This window comes from Ambystoma mexicanum, chromosome 1p (assembly GCF_040938575.1).
Source record: "Ambystoma mexicanum isolate Mex_15411 chromosome 1p, UKY_AmexF1_1, whole genome shotgun sequence".
Classification (NCBI taxonomy): domain Eukaryota; kingdom Metazoa; phylum Chordata; class Amphibia; order Caudata; family Ambystomatidae; genus Ambystoma; species Ambystoma mexicanum.
In genome coordinates this window covers 943,385,445-943,411,256 of record NC_090921.1, presented here as the reverse complement: position 1 = coordinate 943,411,256, position 25,812 = coordinate 943,385,445, and the positions used below count along the sequence as shown (strand labels likewise).

At 49.2% G+C, this 25,812-nt stretch overlaps 1 protein-coding gene across 2 annotated transcripts in view; it reads left to right on the top strand.

The window, feature by feature from the left end:
* DYNC1LI2 (dynein cytoplasmic 1 light intermediate chain 2) overlaps positions 1–25,812 on the top strand; it is an 843,150-nt gene that overhangs the window by 483,656 nt on the left and 333,682 nt on the right. For both annotated transcript variants that reach the window (XM_069653153.1, XM_069653162.1), the window contains one exon: positions 15,686–15,821. In XM_069653153.1, coding sequence (XP_069509254.1) covers positions 15,686–15,821 — 136 coding nt within the window. The remainder of the gene's footprint in view (positions 1–15,685; positions 15,822–25,812) is intronic.

Here is a 25,812-nt window from a genome sequence, read left to right as displayed (position 1 = left end):
AGGCACTGTAGGTCGCCTTCTTCGATTTCATCATTGGACACTTCCCCAGAGAGGGTAGATTGCCCCACAAAGAGATCCGAATGGGAGGCTTTCAGAGCAGAGATGCTAAAAATATTGAAAAAGCAGAAACCTCCAAGCGGTGCTCCTACCGCGCTTTCCAAAGAAGCCGGGAAGGTAAGGGCTCAACCTAAATCCTGCGCGCCCGGGATGAAGGACTGATCCTCTTTCGGGAGCCTTTGCGGCCTCAATCCTTTGATGTGTCATCGAAGGATCCGTCGAGCTCTAAGCATGGGCCGAGGTCGTCGACTCCATCGAATCCGGCTGCGCCTGCGCCAGCTAAGCCCTTGACGTCGCCTTTGCCGATGGCAGATGCCATCTGCGCTATCAACATAATCGTTGAGCACTCAATCAAAACGTATGGCGCCATTGAAATAAGTTTTGACGACTCTTCCAGTGTCGAATCCATTATTCATTAAACCCTTGATGTCTGAAGTCTTGTGCCTTTACCAAGGAAGGACTATTTTAAGTCCCTTACCTCAATATGAGGAGAATGAACCCTCAGACAACGATGCACCATTTGGCCTCCATTTTGGTACGCCAGAAAGTTTGATTTCTGAGGAATCCAGGTTGAAAGACCTTCATGCCAATATGCAAACGGCCAGTGGGGTAGACAGTTTGGAAGACGAGAGCGTGGGGAGCATGCTGATGAGTCATATAGACAGCTGGGTGGAGTAGGCCTCTGTTACCATTTGAACAGGATGATCTGACAGACATCCTGGACAAGGTCCTCAGTCAGATCCTATATTATCATTTCACATTGCGCTGTGAAAAAGGCTGGCAGAAACCAGTCAGGCTGTGAATAAAAAATGTGTCCAAGAAGTACCGCCCTTCCACCAGTGACCCCAACTACCTAGCTGAACACCCCACTCCAGAGAATCTGGTGGTACAGGCAGCTATCGCAACTTCTAAGCAAGCAGCTTACCCTACCATCCCTCCAGATAGGGAACGACAAAAGAGAATATGGATGGGCAAGGAAGGTATTTTCTACAGGGATTATGGTGCTCAAATCGGCCAACTCCACATGTGCCCTTGCTAAATGTACATTCACTCTATGGGACTGCATTTCCAATGCAGCAGAGCACTTTCCCGAGGGGGATGAAAGAGACTGGTTCTTACCCATAATTGGAGATGGCAAAGAAGCCATGTGTGAGTCTCTTCAGTCAAGTTTGGATTTTGCTGACCGAATCAGCAGAGTCATGGCTAATAGCACCGTTATGCGCCGATTTACGCGTTTGAGGAAGTCTGATTTTGCACCGGGTGTGCAATCCACATCCTGCATCTTACTGGTGCCGGAGGCCTGCCTGAGAATGATATCCCTTCAATGGGATCTCAGAACGCAATGGTCTCAGTTCTCAGGAAAGATGTCGGACCTACATCAGGTTCCAAACAGGGTTGCACAGGATCTTCTGTGGTGGGCCTGCGAGGACAACTTTCTGAAGGGAGAACCCTTTTGGCAACCATGGCCTGAGATAACATTAGTGACTGACGCCTCACTCACAGGGTGGGGAGCCCACACCAACGATCTGGCAGTCAGCGTTTGTTGCTCTCCAAGCGGAGTCCAAACTACATATCGGTTTTTTGACGCTGAGGGCAATCAGGCTAGCGCTGAAGGTCTTCTTGCCCTCTCTGCGGTGAAAGAATGTCCTCATCATGACAGACAGCACAGTGGCCATGTACTACCTCAAGAGAGGTGGTGTAAGGTCACTACCATTCTGCAGAGAAGTAGTGCAGCTCTGGTTTTGGGCAATTCAAGAGGGAATCTCTCCATGGGGAGGTCACCTAGCCGGAGAAGAGAACACGGCGGCAGATGCTCTAGCAGGCAGAGTACAGTCTCCCATGAGTGGGAACTAGCTGAGGAAGTCCTTCTAGAGATCTTCACCCTTTGGGGAACCCCTCAAGTGGGTCTGTTCGCAAACAGTGTCAACCTGAAGTGCGAACTACACTGCTCCAGGGAATTTCCCCCAAGAGGAGCTCTAGGAAACGAGTTTGTAGTGGACTGGTTGTTTCCACTCGTGTACGCGTTTTCTCCAGTCCCAGTCATTGTTCACGTGATCAGGAGGTTGAGAAAGTTCAGGAAACATATGATCCTAATTGCCCCTGATTGGGCCAGGAGGACGTGCTACCCGAACCTTCTGGAAATGTCCATCTGCCCTCCAATGCGTTTCCATTCAAGTATTGGGCCTTTGCCCGCCTTTCATTCACAGCTTCACGTGCTTGCCAGGTTTCCCCAGCTCCCCTGCTTGGGTTCTTCTAGACTTTCCAATTGCTTTCCATTGGTGTGCGGTGTACACCTTGAATCGCCCCGGTGCCCCAATCTCCCTGTGTGGTTTCACAGTTATCTTCTGGCTGCTTCGGCGGTATGTGCATTGCCCAACTGCAAGCTTAGTCTTCTGGCCAGTGCTGCATAGGTTTCCCCGGTCCTCGCACTGCAGTGGCTCTCCCAGTAGAGCGTCCCTTGCTCCTTCTGCGCAGTGGACCTCCGGTCTGAAAGCCTGCTGTTACGACACTGCCACAATCTGGCTTGCTCTCCGGTCTGCTTGGCATCCCTCCGGTTTCCCAACCGTCCTTGTGTATGGTGCGTCTCCATCTTCACAGTATTGGTCGGCTGTTCGGAACAACTAGCCTGCACTTGGGCACTCTTCCTCATCCCAGTAGGCCCATAGAAACAAGTATGTGTTTGTCCAGGGTTTTTAACAGGAAGTTCCAGATTACAATGCCATACAGAGCTGGGAAGGCAATGACTGGTAATTATCCCTCACAAGGGCGGGGAGGGGTATGACTGGTCATCTTCCAGTGAGCCCTTTTCACCCCACCGAGGTTGGTTTCCTGCCGTGTGGTCCACTAGCAGATAGCCGACCCCAATGGTTGGAGTCCGGTAGTTTCTGACCTTCCCTGACCACGTTGAGGGGGTTCGGGGGGGGTGGGGCTGTGGACTTTACCCGAGAAGTTAATGACGACTTCACTAGATTCGTCAGACTGCCACTATCATTTTGCCATAGAGCATTTTTTAAAGGAGGGTCGGAGTAGCTGACCTACATTTTGGAAACAAAATTAACTGCACCATTTTGTAATGCTACTAAAAGCGCAGGATCGTCTGCTCTCACCAGATCTCAGTCTGCCGCCATGAGTAAGTAGACCGCCATTGGTGTCTGAATCAACACTGCTGCTTTGGTGTCTACACCCTTTGAAGCATCGTCCATGATTCTGGAAATCAGAAAATTGTGGTATTGGGTTGAAAGTTTGATCTGTTGGTAGACTGTGATGGGCAGTGTCATTCTACTCCAAGCTTATAGACATAATGGCATCCCAACATGGTTTACTGTTATATGTTAGTGTGTGGTACAAATATCCTTTAACAATATCACCACTGGAGTGGTCCCCTGGCACTCTGGCGGCTCTGAAAAAGGGAGACGGGGGGTGAGTTGGTGGGAATGAGCTGGAGAAGTGCAAGATGGCAGTGATGTGCTGTTGACAGCTTCAGCCCGGTAGGTCTGTTGACTGGGCTTGGGGTGTTTTACGGTCGGTAGTTGTCGTGTGCTGTTGTGCAAGTCTGTGCGGTTTGTTTGGTTGTTGCAGTGTAGTGAAGTTTGTGCGGTTTGCTGCGTTAAGGATTGTGGTTGAGTTTGGTTCGAGTTTGTATGCAGAGGAGTGGAGTTGTTAGTGGGTTGGTTAATTCATGATTGCATGCTAGGTCCAGGTTAGGCAACAGAGTAATATGTCAGTCATTGAATTGCCTCTATGTATGCACTTGCTAACATTTAAAATTCTATCCAGATGCGACGCAGACTAGGTTGAGGATTCCAACTAAGTAAAGCACATGCTAACATTCACAATTCCATCTAGATGTGGCACATGTTAGGCTAAAGAATTCCCTCTGTGTGCACATGCTAACATTCACAATTCCATCTAGATGTGGCACATGCTAGTCTAGCGAATTCCCTCTGTGTGCACATGCTAACATTCACAATTCCATCTAGATGTGGCACATGCTAGTCTAGCGAATTCCCTCTGTGTGCACATGCTAACATTTACAATTCTATCCAGATGCGACGCAGGCTAAGTTGAGGAGTCCAACTAAGTGAGGCACATGCTAAAATTAACCATTCCATCTAGATGTGGCGCATGCTAGGCTAAAGAATTCCCTCTGCGTGTGCACATGCTAACATTCACAATTCCATCTAGATGTGGCGCATGCTAGGCTAAAGAATTCCCTCTGTGTGTGCACATGCTAACATTCAAGTTCCTAAATGCCATATTATATCATATAATAATCATCTAGGTGTGGCATGTGCTAACATTCACCATCCCATCCAGATGCAACGCAGGCCAAAGTTAGGAATTCAGTCTGGGTGTGGCACATGCTAATATTTACATTTTCATCGAAGTATGGTGCATGGTAACATTCGTAATCCCATCTAGATGCGAGGCAGGCCAAAGCTTAGAATTCTAACTAAGTGTGGCGCATGCCAACATTCTCATTTCTATCAGAGTTCTGTCATGTGTGGTGTATGCTAACCTTCCTAATTCCATCTAAGTGAGGCAAATGCTGACATTCATAAACCTACCCAGATGTGATGCAGGCTAGCGTCCACAATTCCCTCCAGGTGTGATATTTGGTAACATTGACTAGTATGTTAGGATGCAGTGCAAGGCAACATTTCAAAGACTGTCATGAATAAGATCAGGCTGGTGGTTAAAAAACTTTCTGAGTATGCATGGGCTACGTCTGTGGCAGTCTATGTTATGGGAAGGTAAGGTAGAGTGGCGGGGGCTTTCTGGTGTAGAGTGATTGCTCCACACCACACCCATGCCACACTTAGTTTTTGTTAGTGTCTATTAACTGCTGGCTTCCCCTGCAGACATGTCTTGGAGCCGCCAATGTAGGAGCCACCCTTACCTGAAGGGGCTGCTGGGCAGGGGGCTGCCCTTGGAAGGTGGCTTAAGAGCACTGAAAAGATCCAATCTGGGTGATGGGGTGGTGGGCAGGGAGGCGGGTGGAGGGAGGGAAGGGGAACCGAGGAGCACAGGATGATTGGGGACAAGGACGGGCCGGGGGGGCAAACACTAAGATGGAGGCATGGTGCCGAGGGGACCAGGAGTGCCGCGCTCACCTGCAATGCCGAGATGGAATCTCTGATTAACACCACACAACCTTGCTGTGTATGTTGCGTCTCTGTCTTCAGAGCACCTAGCTTAATCGTCCTATGGTTCTTCCAGGCGCTTTAACACCCCTGTAAATAAGATAGTAGTAGTAAGGAAGGTTATTGAAGAAAGGTTAGCAATAGCCCCTGTCCATTGTGACCAATGGTTATGTCACTGTGGCAGAAGTTACTTATTTGAGGCCCTGTAAACCTGAATCTGTTATACCCTCCATTAGTTGGACTATGGGGACATGGATTGTTGGGAAGTGTTGATTGCGAGACGTAGCCCCATTCCGTTCCTGAGTTGCTCAGGGTGACTTGTCGACTTGTCAAATGTTACAAATTGGGTCTAGTAAATCTGTATTTATTGCCAGGTTAAATTGTCTACTATATTCTTGAGTGAAAATGTGTTTGTGACTTTGCACCCTCTACCCCTGTGCAATGCTGCCTACCGGGTGCAGTGACTGAAACGGACATAAGTGAACCAGACATTACTGGTAAACTGAAAGGAAAAACCTCCTCTAATTCCTTTTACTTGAATGTGTTCCCACGCTATAGAAATAAAGAAGATGGAACACATCCTGTGCTTAGTTCAGGGTTGCTTCACCCAGGGAACGTAGTGGTGGCTGGTCTCAGACCCCCACCGAATGATGTTTAAAGTCTCCCAAAGCAAAGAAAAGGTAGTGATTTATCCAAAAAAGAAAATGCCTTTAAAAGCTCTCTCAAAATAGTCCCATATTAAGGTTTTTGTCCTGTCTCCGGGGATAAGGAAACTTGACCTGTAGTGCTTGGTAAGTCCAATATGCTTGCTCCTGTACTCTTCTGGGTTCTCTCGTGGTCTGGCCTCCGATTGGTGGCAAGCTTCTTCAGCCCGATTTGGTTACGCTCTTGTTCTTTGCAGGCTGGACTTCCCTTCCAGTCACAGGTGTGCTACGGGCATCTTTTCCCCCCCTTTATACTAACCCCTCCTGGGCTTCAGGTTTCTCTGAGACTGTTGATGCTTCTGTCAGCCCTTCGCAGGTTACAGTATTCTCTGGTCCTCGGTCTCTTGGTTTGCCTCTTGTGGGCTATGGTCTTTTTAATCCCTGTTGGTGCTTTGGATTCATTGGCCCTTTCCTGGGGTGATTCTTCGGTTCACCCTTTCTGGGCTGTGGCCTTTTTTAGCCGTGGTGGCTATGCTTCTTTCTCACCCTTCAGTTTGACGTGCCTGATGCATTTCCCCTGCTGGAAGCTGCAGCGTCTGGGATTCCTGACGCCAGTGTGTCTCGTCCTCGATGGTGGTGCTTTCTGCCTCAGCGGTCCCACAGTACTTGGGACTCTACCTTTGTTCAAGCTACAGCATCCTTTGCACTGTCTCCACACACCTCGGCATCTGTTCCATATGGGACTCCTCATACCTGCTCTTCCTCTCCCACAGCTGATGCTCTGCTCTGTACTTTTTAAGTTCTTCCCTGGAATTGAAGAGAAAATGCATTTGTTCCCTGCTTCCATCAAAACACGGCAACCGGTGCAGGCCAGAAATTAAGCATCCCACAAAGGGGCCCTGTCCATAGTAGCCCTGGTTAGTTCCCATGTATCCAAAAAATTGGTCAGACTGTGAAGTGAGGGGAGGAGGGATGAATCGAGATAATTTGTCCCTTCTTCCCTTTGAGGCTAAGGAGGCAAGACCCTTCCTCCCTAGGGGTCTGAGAAAGTGGGACCTCACTGGGAGAGACTCCCCCTTAAGGGACAAGGACTCCTGTTCCTGTTCCTAAGCCATTCCCCATTATGGCATACATGGGACTATCTGAGAGGCAAAATTGCAACAATTCCAAAGACTGGGCTGAAGGCAAACTTAATGTATGCCATGATCATCGAGGAACACAATCTGTCTCTTTAAGAACAAACTTGCAATCAACTGTGATGAGGAGGTTGAAAACAGAGGACATGTTGAATCCGAGAGAGGACAAAGAACGCTTTTGCAAGCAGGGGAGGCACCCTGACAACCTAATACAGGTGTGAGGTGGAGCTGCGAGGAGCTCTGTTATTCAGAACTGCTTTGAACGAGAAGGGCAGACGTGGGAGACTCCGTGATTTACAGTAGGGTGGAACCGAGGAAACCGGAGTGCACATCCCAGTGGTGGCATAACCTGGGAAGCTCTCTGGTGGGCAGTCCACCTGATTGACTATGCCGACACCAGCCCACGGAAAAATCGGCCACCGGGCTGAATACCAGAAGGGTCACTACAACGCAGGACGAGAGAAGAGCAAAAGTCGGACACCGGCAAGAACAAGCTGACTGAGAAACCAAGAGGGGAGAGCAGGTCCCGAGCGACTGCCGGCCCTGAAGACGTTTCCCTGTGATAGTTTTTTTTTTTAAATATTTTTTTTTATTTTTAAGGTCAAACAAACACACTACAACCGTTTCAAACATAGAAAGCATCATATTTCAACACATTTTCAAACTCCCCAACTCCCCCCTCCCCCTTTGAACTAGAGCCAGTTCTCACATATCATTTACGGGAACATCACTGGGTGGCACACTACCTAGACTGCCATCAACCGGGTCCTCTATTTCGTTGTCACCCTGGTGAGGGTTTGCCAACGAGGCCACCAATTGCCGCCAGGCCAGCAAGGGCCCTACTTCTTCTTCGCCCCCCCTAGTGACAGCTTCAAACCAGACTACGGATTCAGCCTCCGCCCATCTCAAGCGGTCTGTCCACCACAACTCCTCCCTGGGTCTATGGGCCGCCTTCCAGCCCATGGCGATCCTACGTTTGGCCAAGACATAGGCCAGATCCTTCATCTTGCTTATGTGTTTCAAATGCCGGGGTCTAGGGAATAGTCCAAGCAAGCATGACCAGGCCGATTCCACATCCAGCACTACCCCCCCGCCAGCCATTTTCGTCTTGACCTCATTCCAAAATCTATGCACCTCCGGGCAAGCCCAAAACATGTGTAGCAGTCCCGCGTTCACCTCCCCACACCTGGGGCATTGCTGTTTAGCTGATCCCCCCAAACTTTGCAATCCTCTCGGGGGTTAAATAAGCCCTGTGGGTAACATACAACTGAAGCTGTTGGAATCTCGCGTTACGGGACACCTTTTTATGGTACCTCTGGGCCTGTTCCCACTGCCCATCCGTCATGGGTCCTCCCACCTCCTCCTCCCAATCTTGTTTCAATTGGAGCAACTCCTTCCCTGCCCTTGTCCGCAGGAGCTCATATATCCTCGATATTTTGTGCCCGCCCTCCGATACATCATACATGGTTTCCAGGGAGGCATCTGGATCCTCCGCGAGCACTGTCTCCGGCCATCTTTCTCTAGTCTTTTTCACCAGCCTAGTGTAGGTTATATATTGGCCACCATGTACTCCTGTCTCTTCCTGCAGCCGCTGAAAGTCCACCGCCTCCCCTTCCTGCCATATGTCCCCAAGGGTGGCTAGGCCTACCTGTTCCCAGTATCTGCAGACCGATTCAAGTAGTTGAGAGTCGCTCCCACACAGAGCCGCCAAAGGGGCCTGCTGGGAGTATGGTTCCGAGTCCCCCCCAATCTTCCATGTCCTGTGCCAGATCTCCCAGCCCAACCTCAGTAACCGCCCCTTGCCCACCAGTTTATCTCTGCCCAACCACACCACTTCCATCAGAAAGTATGGGGCTGTATCTTCGCGCAGGAGCCTGGCTTCCGCCGAATCTTCAGTCGAGAGCCACCTGGCCACGTACTGCAGCTGCCCCGCCAGGTAATAGAGTTCGAAGTTAGGCAGGCCTATCCCCCCCCCGTCGCACGGGTTCTGGAGCTTCCACAGAGCCACCCTATTCCTAGAGCTGCCCCACACAAAACCCCTACACACGCTGTGAAGTTTCGCGAATAGGCTTCTGGGTATCAGAAACGGGACGTTTGTAAAAAAGTGCAAGAGTCTAGGCAGGACCACCATCTTGAGCAAGGCCGCCCTCCCCATCATGGTCAGGGGCAGTCTGGACCAAAATATCATACTGTTCCTAATCCCCTCTATCGCCTTTTCTGTGTTGTGCTTGTGTTCTGTCTCGATCTTGTGGTAAATGTTTATTCCCAGATGCCTAAATGTTACGGGCTGCCATGGTATTGGCAGAACAGGTAGCCTCTGCACCGGGACATTCCTATATCTACCCAAAGCGAACAGGCTGGACTTTCCGGGGTTCACCGATATACCGGAGAGGATGGCGCACCGTTCTATCACCTCTAGGACGTACTGTAGGTTTTATTCTGGATAGCGTAAATAAAGGAGCATATCATCCGCATATAATGATATCAAATGCTCTCCACTGGCCGTGTTTATGCCCACCTCCCCATATTGTTGACGCAGGCATATTGCCAGTGGCTCCAATGCCAGTATATATAGCATCGGTGACCAGGGACATCCCTGTCTGGTCCCCCTGCCCAGTTGCCAAGAATCTGAGACCGTGGACCCTGCCTTGACCCTCGCCATCGGGGTGCTGTAAAACAACTGTACCCATCTGAGGTATCCGAGTCCCACTCCATACTCCTTCAGGACTGCTTTCAGCTAGGGCCATCGTATCGAGTCGAAGGCCTTGACCGCGTCTAACGACACTATGGCCAGCTCGCCCGTGTCGTCCTCAGTTTGGTCCATGACATGGTGTAGCCTCCGGTGATTGTCGGTGATGTTCCTGCCCGGTACATATCCCGTCTGATCTGGGTGTATCAGTTTTTTAATCACCCTTTTCAGTCTATTAGCCAGCACCGCCGTGAGTATTTTGCTGTCCTGGTTGAGCATGGACAACGGTCTGTAAGACCCGCACTCCACGGCCGGCTTGCCTGGTTTCAAGAGTGGGACGGTTACAGCCTCACGGAGAGACAACGGGAGTTCTCCCTTCTCATAGGCCTCGTTGAAAGTGGCAAGCAGTGGAGCAACTCTTGCTGGTATGTTTTATAGAACTCGCTGGGCAGCCCATCCAAACCCGGCGCCTTACAAGTGGGCAAGTTCCGAATCACTACCTCCAGCTCATCCGAGGTGACGGGTGCGTCCAACTCAGAGCGTTCTAGATCATCTAAGGTGGGCAGCTCAATGTCCCCCAATGTGTCTAGTATGTCTTGACCCATATCCTCCCCCGTGTCCTCATACAAGTGTCTGTAAAACTTAAAGAATTCCTCATTTACCTCTTTCTGGGTGTTGCAAATGCTACCTCCTTCGCCCTGAATCTCACTAATCGCCGAGTGGGGGGTCTCGCTCTTGTACAGCCAAGCCAGCAATCTGCCTGGCTTATCGCCCCCTGCGCGTATCCGCTCCGCATATTTCCTGTAGCTGAGTCTGCACTGTCTATCCCAGAGTGCACTGCAGGACAACTGTAGCTCCTCTACTTTAATTCTGTTATCATGAGCGCTGCTCACGCAACGCGTGAGCTCCTCTAGCTCTCTTTCCGCCTCCCGGAGCTCCCTTTCAACCCCCCCTGTAGCCCTTTAACTTGGGAAATAGCTACCCCACGCACCACCACCTTAAACGCTTCCCACAGTGTGCCCACAGAGCTTACGATTCCCGTGTTTTTATCAAAATATTCTTCAATGGCGTCCCTCGGGCCCTCCCGAAACCCCTCATCCTGCAGAGCCTCAGTCCTAAGTCTCCATGTAGGGATCTGCGGGCGTGGGGGCTGGTGTCTCCAGTCTACCACCAAGGGCGAGTGGTCCGACAGCACTCGGGCCTTGTATTCTGCTCCGTCTATTTCTCTCACTATCCCGGCTGTTAAGAACATGTAGTCTAACCTTGTGTACAAATCATGTGGCGCTGTGTAGTGTGAGTACTGTCTTTGCGTGGGATGCAGCCTCCTCCACGCATCCTCTAGGCCTAGGTCTTTCAGTAGGGTACTCAGTGCTTTAGCCGCCGGTGCCATTTTTCCTGCCTTATCCTTGGACCTATCCATACTGGGGTCTACGGTACAGTTAAAGTCCCCCCCCCACACTACCGTACCCCCCGCCAGGGGGCCAAGTTTACCATAGAGGGTCCTAAAGTAAGCCGCTGTATCGTTATTGGGGGCATACAAATTTATGATGTGTATTTCTCTGTTTTCCAAGAGACCCGTTACCACCACCATTCTACCCTCCGGGTCCACCGTAGAATCAAGCACTCGAAACGGCACGTGGGGCGCCACCCAAGTGATGACCCCTCTGGCATACGCTGAGTAGGCCGCCCCCACAACGGTGCCCTTCCATTTCCTCCCGACCACCTCCAGCCTTTCCCTAGTGAGGTGGGTCTCTTGCAGCAGGGCTATGTCTACGCGCATCCTCTTTAAATACATCATCACTTTGTTGCGTATAAGGTAGCTGTTGAGGCCCCGTACATTCCAGGTCACAATTCTGAGATTACCCGATGCCATCTAGTCGGTCTATCTCCGTCCCATCCCTCCCCGTAATGTTCCCCATGTAGGGTCGTTTCCTGGCTCCTTCCCTACTATTAACGAACCGTGCCCCCCTCCCCCCTTTCTCCAACCTCACACCACTGCACACAATTCCCCCCCCCCCACCCCCAACAATAGCCCAGCTCCATCCCTGGATCTCAGGCCTATCCACGTCTGGACCCGTCTCGTGACCAAGAACAAGGACCCCGCGGGGTGTCACCAATCTAACAGTGACCTAACTAAGTATACCACTATCGGGTGCAGAGGTTGCTCCCCAGGAGCTCCCAGTCATCTATTTAGGAGAAGTGAATTCAACGGGCCCCGCCGGCAGATGCCGTGACTTCCCCCACACAAGCACAATATCAAACTATATTCTAGTCCCAATGTCATACCTATGGCCTCACGGGTGCCTCTGCAGCGTGCTACTTATCTCCATCCGCTTCTGTCTGGGCATCCGATTCCTGTGGTCGACCTTGCATATCCAGCCATTCCATCGCGTCGCTCGGCGTCTCAAAGAAGAGGGATCTGTTCTTATAGATCACCTTTAACCTAGTGGGGTAAAGCAACATGTAGCAGTGGCCTGCCTCTCTGAGCCTCCTCTTCACCGTTCCAAAGTTCATTCGACTCCGTTGTACAAGCAGCGTGTAATCCGGATACGCTGTTATATTCGCTGACCCCCTTTCTATCGTGCCCCCTTTCTGGAAAAATTCGAGAATGTTCTCGCGGTCACGATAGTTCAAGATCTTTGCAATCAACGGATGCGGGGGGCTCCTGGGGCCGGTCTCCTGGTCGGGGCCCTATGCGCCCTTTCGACCGCGAACCCCTGGGTCAGCTCTCCGCCTGTAATCTCCTGCAAAAGCATGGTTTCAACGAAATCCGTGGGGTTCGATCCTTCCATTCCCTCCGGTACCCCCACTATGCGAATGTTGTTGCGCCTGGCGCGCCCCTCCGCCTGCTCTGTCCTCCAAATTGCCCACTCGCTGCACGAGGGCATGAAGTTCCTTGGCGTGTGTATTACACGCCTCCACGGTCGGGGCCAACTCCTGCTCCAGTTCCCCAGTGCGCTCCGCGATCGTTCGCACATCCTGGCGCAACAGGTTCACTTCTTCTCGGACCGCTCCTATCTTGAGGTTTAGGCCCTCTTGCAACTCTTTCATGGCCAGGCCCAGCTTCGTCTCCCAGGCCGCCTTCAGGTCAGCAATTGCTGCCAGCACCTCCTGGATGGTACCCGGTGGGTCCGTCGCCGCTGCAGGGGTTTCTTTGCTCTTGCCCCCTTTCGCGCCCGAGGGCGACCTAGCATAGGTCTCCATCGTAGGCTGCTTGGTCCGGGGTCGCACCACCTTGGAAGACATCCTGTTGTGTCGATTGGGCCCACGCGCCCAGCTGTATCCTCGCGGGTTCATTCTGCCAGTCCGTCACGACCCATGGCCTCTGCAGTAGGGGCTCGCCCTTATGTTCTTGCTTTCAGCCCGAGGCGCATGCGACCCGTCTATCTGGTTGGGCTCGTCCACGTTCCGACCAACCTTGTCTTCCTCAGCTCGTCGGACCTTTTATGGCCCTTTGTCCACAGGCGGCCATCTTGGAGTCTAGTTCCGTGAATATGCAGTCTTGCCGTTGGGGAGGGCACGTACCGTATGCCCCCCACTTTCATACGCCTTTAGATGCACCGTGGGCTCGAAAGTCCGCCAAAAACCATCACTTTTTTCCCAGGATCAGGATCGGATCATCGGGAGCTCCTCCAAGGAACGTCCTCTCACGTAGCCATCAAGCCACGCCCCCCCTTCCCTGTGATAGTTAAATGGGAGAATGGGAGGCCAAGTGCGGTTCTTTTATCTAATCATAGCAACTTGTCGTGAAATTTGGCGGACAAACTAACACTAAGGAAAAAGAGACTGTTTAACCGTGGATAAGATTACCCTCGGAAGAGGGGAGAAGATTCCGTCATTCAAGAGATACGAGAGGAAGATATTAAGAGGATGCTGCGAAGTGAAGGGAACTCGTCCCAGTGAAAGGGCCGAAACCCTAAATACCAAGTTGAGGAATTTGAACGGTTATAAACGAGGAAAGTGTAGGAGAAACCTTTAGCAAGAGATTCAAAATTGGGTAACATCGACCCGGGAAGAGAGGCGAATCCGCTGGTTTTCGAAAAGCACCAAATGGAGTAGATTAGAGGGAGCATATTATGAAAAGACAAGAGAAGCCAGAAGCCATTAAGATAACCCGGATGAATCCAGGCAAAAAAAGATAATGTTAATCAACCAGAAAAGGTATTCCAACTAAGAAAATATATCCCACAAGGATATACAGGACCACACGACCTGGATCAAAAGACTAAACAGAGTGCAGGAAAAGTCACTTTCAGAGCACTCCCCAAGGATAAGGAAAACGCAAAGATATTCTAAAAGAGTTAAAAGATTTGATATGAAAGGTGACGAGAGACTAAAGATTGAATATTAAGAAGATGCATTTTAAAAATACAAACCGATCACTGCATCATCTGGAAAAGGGAGTCATTCTCCTGACCTTAGCTTGTTTTAAATAGTGGTAGGGTCAGTTAAGATTCGTTTTTGGACAGTGGTCTCTTTAATATTTCCCAACCACTGACGAGCACCTTAGTTATTTAAATAGGTAGGGAACATCTCATAGCAATAGGGAAAGCTAGGCCTTATAGTTATTAGTTAATAAATAATTATTGGAAATGTTATCAGTCTGCACCTTCTTCTGACCCTACACATCTGGCATTCGTTGCCCCCAAAGGGGGTAACCCCCAGTGGGATCCTGCTTGCTCTGTCCCCTATGGCGTGTTATGCATAGCAGGTTCACCTCCCTAGTCCCAAAAGGGATGGCTCCCCCTTGGCGAGAAGGGACAAACTCCCTAGATTCATCACACTGGGTTTGCCAAAGGGTGTTTTACACAAACTTCAGATAATTCAGAATCCACCTACTTCACCGCAGAGATGATCTTTCTCCAGCTTTGCATCCGCTACACTAGCTTCTGATAGAAAGACATATTCATTTTAAAATGATTTGTCTGGTAAACAAACCCTTGCATTCTAGGGCCCCCAGGTTTCTCTGAAAGCGTTTTTTTTTTATATGTGCCAGGAAGATATTTGTTCCCGCAGGCGGCCTACTCGGTTCTGAAGTTCCGATACGCCAAATGGTGAGTTTGTTCTATCTCAGTATTGGCAGCTTAATTATGGAACACCCTGCCTCCAAAGATTCAACTTGCAGCAAATACACAGTATTTAGGCATAAAGTGAAAACTCTGCTGTTCCCCAGTAAGTAGCCAACAGGTGTGTTTTGGAGGTTATTCAGTTTAGCAATTACATGTCAATCTCTGCGTTTACACACTACACAAGAATTTTAGCATACCTTATCATGCACATGCTGTCCATGTCAAAGCACGTTGCCGCGCCGCATGCTCTCTACTCCAGTTTTTGATATAAGACAAAAAACAATTCTCTGGTTGCCTACTTTCCTCCCTTTTGGAACGCTTCTGCAGTATAGAAGAGAAAAGTGATCTAGATGGTATAGAAGAGTGCTATAGTGAGAAAAGAAAAAGTATGCCTACTTTACATAGTGACTACAGTATTGCTGATGCATAGTGATCCTTCCTCCACAGAGCCATCTCTCTATCTCATCTTCTTTGTACTGGCAATCAGTGACCGAATAACTTGGGAGGGTGCATGAGATGTAATGGTCTGCATGGGCGGGACTCCACGTTTGCCCTGGCTTCAGATTATTTTATCTGTTGCTGTGCAGAGTAATCTCTTTGCATGTACTGATAATCTGTTAGAATGGAGGCATAGCATATATGGGCTTGGAGTGCAAGGCATTATGTTGAGTAATATTTACATTTTGAAAATCTGGATTCACAAGATTATTCCTTATAATAGTAATTGCTTCCTTCTGGGTTTGTCAATCGTTGAAGACTTGTTTTGTGGTTAATTATTGGTTATTTTACCCTCCAGTTTACTTAAGAGATGTTTAAAACTGTACAGCCGTGAATGTTTTGCACAGTTGCTAATAGTATATTTAACTGATTGGCAGGTCATGTCTGTATATTTTTATGGTCTTGTACTTTTGGTTCATACATTGCTTTCCTTAAATTACTTTGTTAGATGGAGCTGCCTTGATTTACACATCAGTTAAGGAAGAAAAGAACCTTGATTTGTTATACAAGTACATTGTTCATAAAACATATGGTTTTCACTTTACCACACCCGCCTTAGTGGTAGAAAAGGATGCAGTTTTCATGTAAGTAATTAATAAAAATACATATTTTAAATGGTGATTCTTGTGCTTCCCCAATAATGTAGACTTAAGAATTTAGACCTGTTGTCATCATGTCTTTCCTAGTGGATCAGGGTTTTCAGAATTCACAAGTTCAGGTCTCACCAGCTTGGTTCTCAGCCTCCACTTGGATAGGTGTCTCAATGACTCTGTATTTTGCATCCTTAGACTTTTGCAAGGCTTCACATCCATGTACTAGGGTCTGGCTTGGCATTAGTTTCCACAGCAACATACCCACCTTGTACCAAGTGGCGATCTCCCTGCTCTACCAAGAAGGTACATGATTTTCAGCTCCAAGACTGCTGCAGATTCTACTGCAGCTGTCACATTTACTGTGCTCAGCCAATACTTTTGAGTGCCTAAAGGGTTTTGGCATCTCCCCTGCGGGTTGGTTGTTGCCGTTCAGGGGTTGTCTCTGGGTCTTGGATTGAGCCCTTTGTGCATTTACCTCTAACAGACCCTTGGGTTAAGTACTGGATTTCTCTTATCCATTTCCATGGTTTTAAAGGAGCTTTGCGATGTTGACACCATCTTGCATTTGCTTTGGAAACCACTCTTCGGACTGACACGTTGCGTCTGTCTGACAGCATGCATCGTGGTCGCTCTGCTTCTCTCTACACTCCAGCTACATTCTGGAATGGTTACATACGAGATCCTCGAATTCCGTATGTTGATAATTGAAAACCTCACAACCATTTCCTGAATTGACACGTGCACCTTTAGAAGAAGGCTCAACAGGGTATTTGCCCAATACTCCTATATGAGAGTTAAGGTTTTGGACACCTGGAAGGAATGATACTGTGCTTTGTCTAATGCAAGGTTCCCTTTGAGGGACACTTAAAGCGTGTAATCACTGCCTTCTCAGGTACCATAAGAAATGGGGCTGCTCTGCATGCAAAATATTCAAGCCGAAGATTCAGAAGCAAGTGCACTGGGCAGCATATGCAATTAAGGGCGAAAAGCTAGTTCATCCCAGGAGAGCTGTTTTTGAAATTGTGGAGATCCAGTCACAAGAGGAAGGGGTTCAGAAGGGAGCAAATCATTCCCAGATCTGAAAACCAAGGAAACTGCAGAGGCTTCCAGCCAGCTGCCTTGCCATCTCCAAAAAGCCCCCATGCTACCAATTTCAAAGCCTTCTCATGATGAGCAAAAGGCTGGAGGCGGTAAAGTCTACGACTGTAATGACTCAAAGGGAGTAGGTTCCCAGCAAACCCAGAAGGTTGACACTCAGGCTAGCAAGGCCCATTTTAAAGCCCAGAGAGTGCCCAAATAACAAAGACCAGTTCAGCACCTAAGGCTCAAGGACCCTCTTTGCAAGAGGCACAGCACAGTAGCTGTGAAAGGCATGATATCAAAAGCCCCACTGCCGAAATTCAAAAACCTGAGACCATTATTTTGGGAAAGGCCACATGCACCTATAAGCCCAGACATGATGCTTCCAGCCAGCTTACATAGGAAGCATGGCACTCAAGGTCCGATCTTGAGATGTCATCCGTCCCACAAATTCACAAATATACGTCCTTCATGTCTGTTTTTAAGTCACTTTAAAAAGCTCAAATTTGCCATCTTATACAGTATCAGAGCTGCCCCTTTCAAAAACCCAATTTAATAGTGATGGGGAAGAATCTGATTTCATATATGGGCAGAGTTCTTATGAGGTGTATGGGAAGACCAACCCACAGCACACTTACCAGATTGGCAAACCTGAGCGATACCTGAGCGATACAGCGGGCCATATCTGTTGTACCCATCCTTGTAAGAATGTGATGAGGGTGGGAGGAGAGCAGACCCCTCCAAACCCCAGGGCGTGGGTGGGTGGGTGGGGGGGGGGGGGAGGGATTAGGCTCCGAAGTTGGCTAGAACAGACTATACACAATCTGAAGAATATGAGGAAGATTAATAAGAGGACATTCATATAGAAGAGTCCCAGAGAATACTGAACCACCAGTACCAAACTCTCCCACTGATGATAACTGTTCTTACATTGCACTAATGAAAAGGGCATCCACTTGTTTTACCGTTGGCACCCAAGAAGACCACAAGGGCGGATATTATGACGATTATTTAAAAGAACTGAATTCCATAATTAAATGCATTCCGTAACTGGAACCAAAAAGCAAATATGCCTTAGACTAGAGGCTTCTGCTACAATAAAGGTAGCCAAATGAAGAATAAAAAAGAAAGTACAGACCTCCCCTTTTGGTTCCCCTACTGTCAGAGGGCAGTTGCAGCCTGGCACTCCAGTTAGGAGACTGAGACGCACGTGCATGGACAGTGGATGTTCCTACTGACAAGGATATCAAACCTATATATTTGATTACGAACAAAGCTGGGGCAATTAGACTTGAACCTGCTGTGCTAGTCGTCACTTTTTGGAAAAAATATACAGTTTGAAAGATCTGCTGCAAGTGATCGTGCGGAGAAGGACCCAATGCCCCACTGGACCTACAAATGCATTTATTGAAGCAGAACATAATCACACTGCAGTGATGAGTTGACTTGTCAAGAAATCTGTTTAATCAAAAAAAACAGCCGACACGCGTTTCTTCCTCTGGCTGTATACATGAACAGTGACCTATCCACAATACAAAATACAATGCTGCACTTATTTTCCCAAAAAGGAATAACCACCATGAGAAAAAAACAATAAGATTTTCAATGTTGCAGTTTGATCAAACAGGACGTACAGTTCAAGAATGAGTAAAGGTAAAAAAAAAAAACATTGTAATGCAACACATGTCCATCCATAATGAAGACACAATCAAGAAGCAAATAGGGGGGAAAAGGAAAAAGAAACAAAAATAAAATGCAATATGTCCAAACAAAAATTAGGCGAAAGAAAAAACAAGAAAACCAAATTACAATAATGCTAAACTTTTAAGAATAATCCAATGCCTAATAGCTAAAAATAGTTGCACATCTGAACCATTGCCACACCCAAAAGTGACCATGCATAAACATGCTTGGAGGACGTGCCCCCGCAACTGCATCAAAAGCAAGTATATGTCTGTGCAGTATACCAATTCTATAAGTAACAACTAGTTATGACTAAGAGTTGCAAATAACCTAATACCTTTTGCGTGCATGAGGAAGATGAAATGATCAACTACAATCAGTCACTGGTTGTATGTTCCCGCATAGCTACCAATTTGGCTCATTACCCCATATTGATGTGCCTACCGTTAAGTTGCTATGCCTGAGTGAGTGCCAGCCTGCTCATATAGTGAACCTGTCCAAAGAACTAAGCGTTAATGACTCCTTAATGACTGGTGCAAAGGGTTTCCAAAAAGGTCAACCAATTCAGAGACATGGCTCAAAGCTAATGCGGTGTAACCAAAAGCAAAGCATGCCTGCTATAGGGCTCTGAGTTGAAAGGACAGTTTACTGTTCTCGAAGTAAGTTTCAAGTATGTATAACTTTAACGGAAGAGATTGTTTAATGCGAGGAAAAGTATTTCATCTTGTCTTTCAAGAATCAAAAGGGGGCGTCGACATGGGCGTGCCTGTAACACTATCCTTAATGTGACGTGTAGTGTACCAAAATCCCTCACACGTCAAGGTCCCTCATATTGTTTTTTTCCACCGAGCTATCTGGTCGCCCTAACCCGCAGTTCTTCATAAAACATTGCGTTATTGTTACATTTCTCGTCCTTAGTCGTTTATTCTCATTGTCACTCCCTTTGACGGCTGATTACTGTGCCACCGCCAAAGGCTGCTGATGACGGAATTTTGACTGCTGTTGATCTGGCCGCCCTTTACAGTAGGGAGAGTGGGGTCAGGGTGGTCATTCTTTTTAAGAATGCCTTTCCGTTTTCCCCTCTTTTTTTCCCTTGGGTTTTGTCCTCGCTAACACGATCCTGTGCTATGGACAGGACTCATTTAGATTTTGTTCTTCCTGTAAGGCGAAATACCTGTGGAAAGACGAGCACAGTCAGTGCAACAATTGTCTTCCCCTCGACCACAACGAGGCAGCCTGTAAACTCCTGTGACATAAGACTCTAAAGGAGTGCCGTTGGAAGCGTTGGGTGGCCTACGGTACGTAATTCCCCCGCCGCCACAGCCGCCAAGTGTGACGGAGGGATTAGCGATGACCAAGCCTCCACTTCGAAGGCCATTGACCTTACCGCGAAAAGTTCTCGTTCCGCAGAGTCCGTCCCCGATAGGCACGACGTGAGTCATGCTATGGGGACGGTGCATCCCGGCAGCAGGTACGCACCCGATTCCCACACTAAGCACACAACCCACGGTTCTGCTTTGGCGGTCCAGTCGAAGCGCTCCAAAGTGCCAACAGGCATGCCGGATACTTCATCAGGATCAACGGGCACTGCTGATCGGCAGCCCTCCCTGCAACCGAGATAGCGGCATGCGTCTGGGCAATCCAAAAGTAAGTGCGCTAGCACCAAATCACACGCGGCCATTGAGATGCTTCAGAAGAAGGCTTGGACACCGCATAAGGCCCCAGTGGCGCCGAAATCCACCACGCTGCCACCGACTTTACCGCCACAACTCCCTGAAACCCTGAGCATCAGCGGTAGTATCGCGACGATCGCTTCGGCAGTTGAACAAAAGGAACTGTCGAAACAAACGTCAAAACAGAAAGAACGGCCTAAAGACACGTCTGAAGACACGTCACAACGCCCGGCGCCTTGAAAAGAGTACTCTGAGAGCCCTTTGTCTTTATCCAAGACTTTAGAAGAAAAGTCTCGATGTTCTGAAGAGGAAATACGTCAAGAAGACCGCTTTCCTCCCCTGGACTTCTCTGGTTCATCATCATGGACCAGGGAGAAGTTTGTGGGGTGCATGAACAGACTGGAGAGGTCTGCTCCCAAAAGGCCTTGTGAGGAACTTTCTTTTAAGCCTATGCCCAAGTTACAGAGGACCTTTGAGGTTCCTCATGAAAATGTTTTTGACCTTACAGATGACAAGGTGCCTATCAATGCCTACACACAGGATATCATCTTTGGCGACCCTATGGATGATCCTGCTGATCCCATGGACAATTGGGAAGACAGCCATCCAGTTGATAATCAACCCTTTGCGTCCCCTATTCCTACCCCGGACGCGACGCTCTGTGGATTCCCCTCCTACCACTCCAGTCTGTCAGTTCTCGCCTGTGGTTGATCAAATGGCGTTCAAACAAGGCGGCTGAACATTTTCAAATCGCCACACAGGAGGCTGTGCAGGATTCTGATTTTGTAGAGGGCATACTGAAGGAAAAGCCTCCTGCCAGTCCGGACATTCCCTTACTGAACTCTATTAAGAGACGTCTGACGCCTTCATTGTTAACTCCAGACCAGGGCAGTTAATCCCAGGGTAGAGAAGTTGTTTCGCCCTTCTCCCACCGACCCCCCTTTACATTAAAGGGCATGCCACTCCAGATTCCCTGGTAGTTACGATTACGAAAAAGAGGGCAGGTTTCCCACGGTCTACAGGGGAGGCACCACCTGATAAAGATGGCAAAAAGGTTTATGGACTGGGGGGGAAAATGGGTCACTAAAAGGGCACGCCTGGTTGAGGAACTCTGGTTTTAAGCCTGAAACCCAAGCAGCCTTAATAAACAAGCAGGTTGAGGAGACCGGCTTGTTTGGAAAGGCTGTGAATGAAGCGCTTGAGACAGCTAAGGAGCATGAGACTCAAAACCTTAAACCAGATTACCCAAAGGCCTTCACAACATAGGGTGCGGTTCTCGTCGTTCCTTTTGTGGGCAGTCTTGCTCCCCTCAAAACGAGTATAGTTCAGGAAACTGTCCTTCATGACAAGGATTCAACACCGCCACCGCGTAACCACCTAGAGGACAATGCCGTGGAAAGGGTAGAGGCCAGAATTTCACTCCCAGAGGCTCCCCGGCCTCAGGTCAGAAATGACCCTCAGATCCAGATCCCCTTGCATGCCTCCCCAGTCGGGGGACGTCTAGCATCATTCCTTCATGCATGGGAGGGGATAACAGACCAGTGGGTGCTCAAGACAGTTGCCCACGGGTACTGCATAGAATTTTGCCGACCACCTCATTTCAGACTGCCCAAATCAATACCCCCGACCCCGGAACACCTATGCATCCTGCTGCAAGAGGTTGAGATGCTGCAGGAAAAAGGCGTCCTAGAAGTTGTCCCTCTTCTACAGGTAAACAAGGTTATTTATTCAGTGTACTTCCTTGTACCCAAAAAGGATCTCACCATGTGCCCTGTGCTAGACTTGAGCCCAGCGAACAAATTTGTCAAACCTCAAAAGTTTTGTATGGTCACGTTGCAGGAGGTAATCCCTCTGCTGAAACAGGGGGCTTACATGGCAACACTGGATATGAAAGATGCATACTTTCATATTTCAATGTTGCCTGCACACAGAAAATACCTAAGGTTCATGATAGAGGGCAAGCACTATCAGTTCAAAGTACTCCCCTTCGGCATTGCCTCAGCGCCACGGGTGTTTACAAAGGTACTGGCAGTGGCAGCAGCGCACCTCTGCAGCGAATCCATTCCGGTTTACCCTTACCTCGGCGACTAGCTCATAACAGGAGATTCCTACGGAACATGCCTGTAGATCACCCAAAAGACGATAGACCTCTTATTCAGCCTGGGATTCTCCATCAACGAGAAGCAATCCAGCCTAGACCCCAGTCAGGTCAAACAGTTCCCAGGGGCTCTAATTCAGACAGAAGACTGCCTCGTCTTCCCCTCCAACAAGAGGGTTCAAAACATGCGGTTTCAGATCCCTCAATATGTAGCCGGTCGAAAGGTGACGGTACGTAAAGCCATGCGACTGTTAGGAATGATGGCGTCATGCATTTACTTAGTTCCTCACGCACTTCTGTGCATGTGTCCTATGCAAGAGTGGCTCAACAGCCAGTGGTGCCAGGCCAGCGGACAATGGGAAGATCTGATAGTTGTCTCGCCAGCCCTCGTTCTCTCTCTGCAGTGGTTTTCGAGGAAAAACTTCTTGAAGGGGAAAACCATCACCACCCCCGCAGTAGAAGCCACTCTCACGACAGACGCATCACTCACGGGCTGCGGGGGGCATACCTGCTTCAGCAGGCGGCACACAGCGCGTGGTACCCAGAAGTATCATCCAACCACATAAATCTGTTGGAGCTGTTAGCTGTATTCAAAGCACTGAAAGCCTTTCAGACAGTTACAGTGGAAGACAGTCCTAATTCTCACACAGCACCACGGCCATGTATTACTTGAACAAGCAAGGGGGCACACACTCTCCAGGGCTATCCAAGCTGTCGCAGAACATTTGGAAATGGGCTCTCAAACACAGGATGTTCCTGTTGTCTCAACACGTTCCAGGGGAACTCAATCTTCTGGCGAACGTGCTCAGCAGAGAATTCCCACTGCCCGTAGAGTACGAATGGAGACTACACAAAGACATCGTCTCCCACGTTTTCACACAGTAGGGTTTCCCAGAGATCAACCTGTTTGCAACTCTGGAGAACGCCCAATGCCAAGATTACGCCTCCAGGTACCCCCAGAACCGGTCCAAGGGGAACGGTCCCTGGATAACATGGTCAGGGAATTTTGTTTATGCTCCCCCCACGCCCCAGACTCCCCTACTCAACAAGATCGTGCACAAGATGCAACAGGAACCAGTCACCATGATATTGGTAGCCCCCATGTGGGCCCGCCAACCCTGGTTCTCTCATCTGATGGAGATGTCCCTATCTCCTCCAATGAAACTGCCTTGCCCGTACAACATGTTATCTCGGGACAAGGGAGAGACTCCGCACCCATGCCCGCAAACCCTGAATTTAGCGGCTTGGCTCCTGAGGTCATAGAGTTCGGGCACCTACAACTCCCTCAGAGATGCATGGACATACTTAGGGAGGCGAGAAAACCTAACACCCGATACTGCTACTTCAATAAATGGAAGCGCTTTATCTGGTGCAATTCCAAGGGCGCCAATCCTATTGACTGCTCTCCTACTCACATTGCATTGTACCTGACTCAACTACTAGACTCGGGCATGGTTTTCAATTCCCTGATGGTTCCCTTAGCTGCTCTCTCAGCCTACACTGTCACAACAGAAGATGTTGTGGTGGAAAACACCAGTTATTAAGGCTTTCATGGAAGAGGTTAAAAGCATTCATCCCCCCTATTTCTAACCCGGCTCCCGGATGGGACCTAAATGTGGTATTGACTAGACTTATGAGGTCTCCCTTTGAGCCTATGCATAAGGCAAGTCTCAAAGATCTTACCTAGAAGACCGCATTCCTAGTGGCTATGTGTAGTGTTGTACTTATCTATTTGCACTGGGTGCACACAGTGCTGCTGATGGTAGAACACAGCTATGTCATATGGAATGTGATGGGACCTGGAGGTTCCAAGAACTACAGTTGGGAACACAGGATGGGAGAACCTTACTGAAAGGATGTCATCTGTTTAGCTCCCTGCCCCTTTCTATATAACTAGCCCTGTAACTCTGTAACTTATAAATAAACTTACTCCTTTATATATACTGGTCTCCTGTGCCTTACCTGAATTCAGATGTCTTCCTTACCATCCCCGATACTACACTATCACTTCTATAAGGAGAGTTGGTGAACTACAGGCCCTTTCAGTTCAAGGGGATTGGGTCCTCCGACGTATTCCATATCTATGACATGTAATCACCACAGCTGTGCTGCTTCGGAAACTTTTTTCGGCGTCTGCGTCCTGCGTCGATGACGTCGACGCGCCGTCGTCGAGGACCTCCTCCGACGTCATCCGATGTGATAAGTAGGACGCACGACGCCCGTAGCCTCAGTTCCATTTTTTCCGCGAACGTGTTGCTTCGTGAATCTCGGTTAATGCCTCGACTCTTTTGAGTTCTGTTCTTCTCGGTTCTTCAAACCTGTTCGTTTTTGTGAAAATCCTTCGTGTGAAGATGTCTTCTACTTCGTCTTCGACCCCGCGTCCGGGCTTCAAGAAGTGCGGGGAGTGTAGGTCCAAGATGTCCGTGACGGACTCGCCTCTGGGTCATACTGCCCCCAGCCAATGACTGCCCTCTCCCTAAGCCCCGCCCCTGGCAGCTATCCTCATATTTTTACTGCACGCTCAAGTGTTGGGAGTCCTTGTGCTATAGCTCTCGGGCTTTTACTTCGTTTTGCGCTTTTTCAAAGAGATTTATCTCATTTTTTGGTTTAATCGAACCACACCGTTTCTACTTCCGATCAACGGGGACCCGTTTCGGATTTATCTACGCCCCTCAAGGGTGAAGTTTTCGTCGAGTTACGCTTCTTGGAGGATTGCAGAAGTTTCTGAGGCCTACCTCGTAGACTAGAAGAACATGGCCCAGGAGAAGGGAAGCTCGACTCCAGGCAAACTGTTCAGGATCTGCCCTGGATGCAACCTACAAAATGTATTCAAGGAGGACAAGCATTTGAAATGCCTTTACTGCCTCCACGAGGACAAAACGCACGTGGAGAAGGACTGCGTTTTGCTTTAACATGTCGGATCGGACGATGAGGGATCGCCGGACCCGTCTCTCCAACTGGCTGGAAGGCAAGAGCCCAGCAGGTGAGAAGAAGTCCGAGCAGTCTTCTAAGTCCTGTGAGGGCGCCCCGGCGACGGGGGCCCAACAGAAGGCAAAGCACCGTGAGTCCGCGGGCACCGGGAGCGCCGAATGGTCGGGCTCCTCGGCTGCCAGGCAGGGCGCACCTTCACAGACGCCATCAACCAGGAGACAACGCTCTAGCTCAGGGAAGAGGAAATCCGAGAACCCGGCTAAGCTTCTGGAGAAGCCCCGGTCGATCTCGGAGGAACCGGCCGAGGGGGAGCGAGGCGGTGACCCTCCCCCTAAGTTGAAGGCCTTAAGCAGTCCCAAGGTGGTGAAGGCCTTGATTCACCCGGCTAAGGCCTCTATCGAGGGAGTCGATGCGGCCCTGGCGAAGCCTGTGGAGGCTATCCCAGTGGAGGCGACCTCGGGCCCAGAGTTTCCCTGCCTCCGCGGAGGGAATCCTCTTTTAAGCCCATCGAGAAGAC